Source organism: Myotis brandtii, unplaced genomic scaffold (assembly GCF_000412655.1).
Source record: "Myotis brandtii unplaced genomic scaffold, ASM41265v1 scaffold550, whole genome shotgun sequence".
Classification (NCBI taxonomy): domain Eukaryota; kingdom Metazoa; phylum Chordata; class Mammalia; order Chiroptera; family Vespertilionidae; genus Myotis; species Myotis brandtii.
The window spans coordinates 2,137,187-2,143,186 of record NW_005370043.1 but is presented as its reverse complement, the minus strand read 5'-3'; the positions used below and the strand labels follow the sequence as shown (position 1 = coordinate 2,143,186).

At 49.0% G+C, this 6,000-nt stretch overlaps 1 protein-coding gene across 2 annotated transcripts in view; it reads right to left on the bottom strand.

The window, feature by feature from the left end:
* Nucleotides 1-6,000, bottom strand: part of COL17A1 (collagen, type XVII, alpha 1) — a 52,838-nt gene that overhangs the window by 24,327 nt on the left and 22,511 nt on the right. For both annotated transcript variants that reach the window (XM_014549413.1, XM_014549414.1), the window contains exons 12-17: nucleotides 5,800-5,871; nucleotides 4,930-4,998; nucleotides 3,783-3,944; nucleotides 3,092-3,172; nucleotides 1,638-1,682; nucleotides 7-107 (exon numbers count right to left, since the gene is read on the bottom strand). In XM_014549413.1, coding sequence (XP_014404899.1) covers nucleotides 7-107; nucleotides 1,638-1,682; nucleotides 3,092-3,172; nucleotides 3,783-3,944; nucleotides 4,930-4,998; nucleotides 5,800-5,871 — 530 coding nt within the window. The remainder of the gene's footprint in view (nucleotides 1-6; nucleotides 108-1,637; nucleotides 1,683-3,091; nucleotides 3,173-3,782; nucleotides 3,945-4,929; nucleotides 4,999-5,799; nucleotides 5,872-6,000) is intronic.

Genomic DNA, 6,000 nt, shown 5'->3' with positions numbered 1-6,000 from the left:
TCCCCATGGGCCCGCGCCACCACTGCCGCCAGCACCACCTTTACCGCCGCCGCCGCCTTTACCGCCACCGACACCGTTATGGTGATCGTAGCCGTAGCCGTGGATATCTGTGGGAGAGAGAGGAAGGGGAAGGTGAAGGCGGGTGGCTTTGGCTCTCTTCCCTCTAAATTCTCTGGCTGTGGGGACTTCCTGTGGGCCTGAGTGAATGTAGTAAGTCTTTCAGGTTCGTGTGCAGCCCCATGAAGGATGAGGCTGGTGGAGAGCAGAAGTCTGACAACCCTGGGCTTGAGCTGTGTGACCCTGAGATGGTCACTTAACTACTGTTTCCTTTTTTCCCCTTTTCTTTTCTTTTAACTACAATGAGCTTAAAGGATGACTTACTTCATAGGACAGTTGCTGAGTGAAACGAGAGGCATGGAAGGCAGTTAGCAGGGGATGTAGCACAGAGGGCTCGGTTTTAAAACTATTTTTTTATTTTATTTTTTTAAATATATTATTATTGATTTCAGAGAGAAAGGGAGAAGGGAGAGATAGAAACATCAATGATGAGAGGGAATCATTGACTGGCTGCCTCCTCGCCCCCTACTACTGGGGATCGGGCCCACAACCCAGGCGAATCATTGACTGGCTGCCTCCTGCACGCCCCCTACTGGGGATCGGGCCCACAACCCAGGCACATGCCCTGACTGGAATCGAACCCGGGACCCTTTAGTCCACAGGCTGATGCTCTATCCACTGAGCCAAATCGAGCTAGGGCTCGGTTTAAAACTCTTGATGAAGAACTTTGACCTGCCACAACCTACATTTTATTAGGCCCAAACCAAAGGTGTTCCCATCTCCATGGTGCAGTGTTCACAACTCTGTGTGTAACTCCCAAGTGCCTAGAACAGCCGTGGGCAAACTACGGCCCGCGGGCTGGATCCGGCCCGTTTGAAATGAATAAAACTAAAAAAAAAAAAAGACCGTACCCTTTTATGTAATGATGTTTACTTTGAATTTATATTAGTTCACACAAACACTCCATCCATGCTTTGGTTCCGGCCCTCCGGTCCAGTTTAAGAACCCATTGTGGCCCTCGAGTCAAAAAGTTTGCCCACCCCTGGCCTAGAATGACACTCAGCATTTAAGGCATGCCCAGTCAATTTTTTTTTTGTAAAAGGTTTTGTTAGTATTTAAAATGGGGTGCTAACCCTTGCTCTGCCTCTCTTACAAGGCTAGAGGAGGAAGAGAGGAAAGTGTAAAGGGTTGGAGATGTACATGAATTAGTGCCACCTTAAAGCCTCTGTGTGTATGTCTGCAGCCCTGCTGTGCTGCTCCTGCCATAGGGGGAGCCCCTGGACCTGAGGGCAGGTAGCAGTGTGTGTGTGTGTGTGTGTGTGTGTGTGTGTGTGTGTGTGTGTAGGGAGGGAGGAGCTGTAAGCAAACTGCCCCTGAACTAAGCTTCTTCTGTGAACCACTCTAGCCCCGGCCTGCCCCCTCTACCGCCCTCCACCCCGCTCCCTTGAGCCTTCAGGGACACTCTTTAGAGTTGGGTGGCTCAGTTGTGCACTGGCTCCAGGCTAGGGGGCCTTATCTGTTCCTCACCATCACCAGTCCCACGGGCTGCTGTCACTGCAGGACTCGCCGGGCTCACCTACCTGTGGAGGCCGCTTTGCCCTTTGTGGACACGGTCTTCACATCACCTGAAAGACAAGCACCGAGAAGAGGTTTTGACCTGAGCTTTTATGTATTTTATTTTTAAAAATATATCTTTATTGATTTCAGAGAGGGAGGGAGAGAAAGAAACATTAATGATGAGAGAGAATCATTGACTGGCTGCCTCCTGCACACCCCTCATTGGGAATGGAGCCTGCAACCCGAGCCATGTGTCCTTGATTGTAATCAAACCCAGGACCCTTCAGTCCACAGGCCAACGCTCTATCCACTGAGCCAAACTGTCTAGGGCTTGACTTGAGCTTTTAAATGTGAGGAGCCCACAGACAGCCTCTGTGCAGATTTTGGGCAGGGCTTTAGGTAGATGTACCCCATGTACCCCCCAGGCATCTTGAGTAATTGCATCAATGCAGACATGACTTGACAAACAATTAATGGTGGGGAAAAGCAGTGTCATAACCCTCTTGTGACCTGAAACCTGTAAAGCCCTAGACATTTTCAGAGGACCACTGAGGAGTGACCTTTGCTCTCAAACAATAAACGTGCTTGAGAGAAATGACTTGATTTTTTTGGTGAAGGGACTTTTATTTTTAATTTATCTGTATTGTTGAAAGTATTACAGATGTCCTTTTTTTCCCCATTGACTCACCACCCCCAGGTCTTCTTGGCGAAGGGACTTTGAATGCAAGTTCCTGACCTGGGGAGGAGGGACCCCGACAGCAAGGATGGGCTGGGAGGAGGGCTGTTCATGAGTTCCTGATGCTATCTGACCATGGAGTGTTTGTGGGCATGTGCGAGATTTTCTGGGAAAGTTGTTCACAGCTTTCATCAGATTCTGAAAGGGTCTTTTGGCTTCACTGCCCCATTTCCACCCCTACAATGTAAGGAGCTGCTAACTTAGGCATTGTCAGGGCTGGGACTGATTTCATTTGCATTTATCTAAAAATGTTCTATGATGTACTTTTCCCTTCCTTTACTGACCCTGCCCTTCCCTCTCCGCTGAAACCAGTGATTTGGAGAGATGGTTCCAGATTCAGCAGTGAAGCAATGTGTTTATCTACGAGAGGATCCAGGTATTTTGAGAAGAAAAAATAAAGCTAGCAAGTGCTTTTGCAAAGCATTTTTCTATTAGTTCTGAAAATTAAGGGAGGATGAGTAAGGTGAGAAAAAAAATACCATTGTAGGCTTTACACATGTCATGGGAAAGCTTTTGTTTCAATATTGTACGTGCACAAATCAGTTGGAAGCCTGTTAAAATGCAGCCTCTGGCTCAGCAGGCCTGGGCTAGGGCCTGGGCGTCTGTAACAGGCTCCCAGGTGCTGCCACTGCTGCTGGTCCAGGGACCACCTGTGGAGTAGTGAGGTCTCAGGCGACAAATACGTAAATGAAACGTGGATGGGCTGAAGGCAAGGTGGACAGAGATCGGATGTAGTCTTACCATTAGTATCCAAGATCAGCTTAGTGTCAGTGGTGTAGGCAGCTTGCTTTTCCTTTTTTAGTGTGTCCTCTGAAAAAGAAGCTGTGCACACAACTCATGACAATCTAGGCCAGTGATGGCGAACCTATGACACGTGTGTCAGAGGTGACATGTGAACTCATTTTTTTTGGTTGATTTTTCTTTGTTAAATGGCATTTAAATATATAAAATAAATATCAAAAATATAAGTCTTTGTTTTACTATGGTTGCAAATATCAGAAAATTTCTATATGTGACACGGCACCAGAGTTAAGTTAGGGTTTTTCAAAATGCTGACACGCCGAGCTCAAAAGGTTCGCCATCAATGATCTAGGCTATTCCCTACCCCCTCTCCAACCCCACTCCACATCCTGTCCACATGGGGAGGTAGAGGTAGCCAGGTAGGAAGAGGACCCCGCCTTCCTGGGGTTAATCCCCCCATGTGTGCTTGTGGTTGGGAGTCTTGCTGAGGTTGCTCTTTTCCAGAATTTTCCAGGCTTGTCTGCATTCTAGGCAGACCCCAGGAGCACCCTGTTTAGGCAGGCAGTTTTTCATTTGAATGGATGACTGTGCTTTCACTATTAAAACATCTCAAACCACCTTGCTAGGACATTGGGTCTCCTATACTGTCTGCCTTTCTTCTGACACCTGAGTCCCTTGGGCTCCCACGTACTTGCAGCGATGCTGGCGGGGGAGGCAGTAAAGACCTTCCCGCTGTCCTTGTTCATGATCAGCAGCTCCATCTCCTTCTTGGCAGGCACGTTATCTTTCTCCAGGATCAGGAACTTACAGTCCTTGTGTAAGAGCTCATCATTCTGGACACTCGTGGTAGAGGCTAGAGAGGAAGAGGTGGGTGAGGAGGAAGGAAAAGGTGCCAGGAGGAGGTGGAGGGAAGAAATGACCAGAAGAGGAAGGAGAAGGAAAGGGGGAGGGGGAGGAAAAGTGAGATTAGTGGGTGTGTCCAAGGGTCTCTGGTCTCCCTGACAGTGGCTGCTAAGAAGTATCTTGGGGACCAAAGACAACCTCCCCTGCTTCACTGGGCCTGGTCATGAGGAGGTTGGGTCCATGTCAGAAGTACTGGGGGGCTGGCTGATGGGCTGCCTTCCACCTGGATGCTACAGGATCTCTATTGAATGGACAAAAGTCCTCTTCTCAGACAGGCCCTTCTTTAACCTGCTGGGTTCATTTCTATCCTTCAGGTCTCAGGTGTTAGCGTCCTGGGGGGTTTTCCTGGCCACCCCGTCTAATATACACACATTCCTTTTTCTACTCTTTCACCTATTTCTTTCCTTCAAATTATCTTGCCAACTTGTTTATCTGCGTCCACTGCAATGGTCAGGCTGGTGGGCAGGAACCTAGCCTGACTTGTTCATTCTGTGGTCCAGGCGCTTAGAACAGCATCCGGAAGGAAACACTCAGGATCAGAGCCATGGCGGAAGTGGCTGACCCTGTGCGGTGAGCCCAAGTCGATAAAGGGTCTGCAGAAAGTAGGGAGGGTGTGGCAGCTTTGACCGGCTCCTTGGTTCTTGCCATGGGTGACAGGTAACAGGAGCTTCCAGACAAAGGTGGGAGCTGGGGTGTAAGTGTCTGACCCTAGGCCGGTGCGGAGGGTGAAGCTTCCTGCCTCCCTTGGACAGAAAGGTCAAGGTGAGGTCAGGGAGATGCTCATCTCTGCTCATTTCTGGAAGTTACCGAGAGGCCCATTTGGGACCTTAGACCATCAATGGGTTATATCCCGCTCCTCCCATATGCTAAGTGTCACGAAGGAGCAATTCTTCCGGTTCTGCAGCCTGCCCCTGGCAGCTGGGGACAGCACTCACCGGCAGAGGTGGACACGCCAGTGCTCACAACAGCAGGGCTCTGGGGTACGTTTTTCTTCATCCCGTACGCTGCAAGAGAGGAACCACTGAGTGAATGGGACCAGAGTGGGAGGACAGCTCCACGCAACTTAGCAGCAGCCTGACCAGCCCTGGCAGACAAGCAGCCTCCCCATGTGAGAGGAAGATAATAATAATGAATAATAATTATGAATGAATGAACATGAAGAATAAAGAATACTGCAATCAACTCTCCAGCCATGGGGGCAGCAATGAGAGCTTAGATGGAACTTTCTTTGGTATAATTTTCATCCTTCTAGAACAGTTCTAAAGGTCACCTCCTCCATGAAGTCCTCCTAAATCCTCCCACATTACCTTCCCTTCTGAACTCCTACAACCCTAACACCTGCTCTGCACAATTGATTCATGTTATCTTATAGAATCCCCCAATAGTTTCATGTTTATTACACTTTTTACTCCAACTAAACAGTAAGCAAATTGAGGGCCAGGGCGGAGGCTCATGCCTCTTCTGTCCACCCTCCCCCAGGTGTGCACAAGGAGCAAACCATAAAATCAGCCAGATGATTGATTTTCAATGGCAGTGGGCAGTCAGGGATAGCAGTGAATCACAGGGCTACACAGGTGACACCCCACAGTAATATTCCCCCAGGTTTTCACATGTCTGATCCAGCAAATGATCGAGGTTGGCATCTCTAGGTTGGGAGTGGGGGCTGTTTCTTTGGTGGGAAAGGTTGATTGATTTTTAGGGACATCTTGGTCCCTCTGATTCAGTGGTTGAAAGGAATATTGTGAGTTATAGCTGCAAAGAAGCATTACTTCCCAGCCCCTAAGCTCCAAGCCTCAGCTACTGACCTGTGGAAGTGGTGGCCATGCCATGGGACAGGGCGGATGAGCTGGGGGCCAGATTGTTCTGCATGCCAAACACTGAAAGGAATTGAAGACAGGTGAATGCAGGTGCAAAGAGGAGGGTCCTCAGCTTAAGGCAGCTCCACCCCCGGCACCCCAACACCTTTCATGATAAATAAATGCCTTTGCATATGACAGAGATTCCCA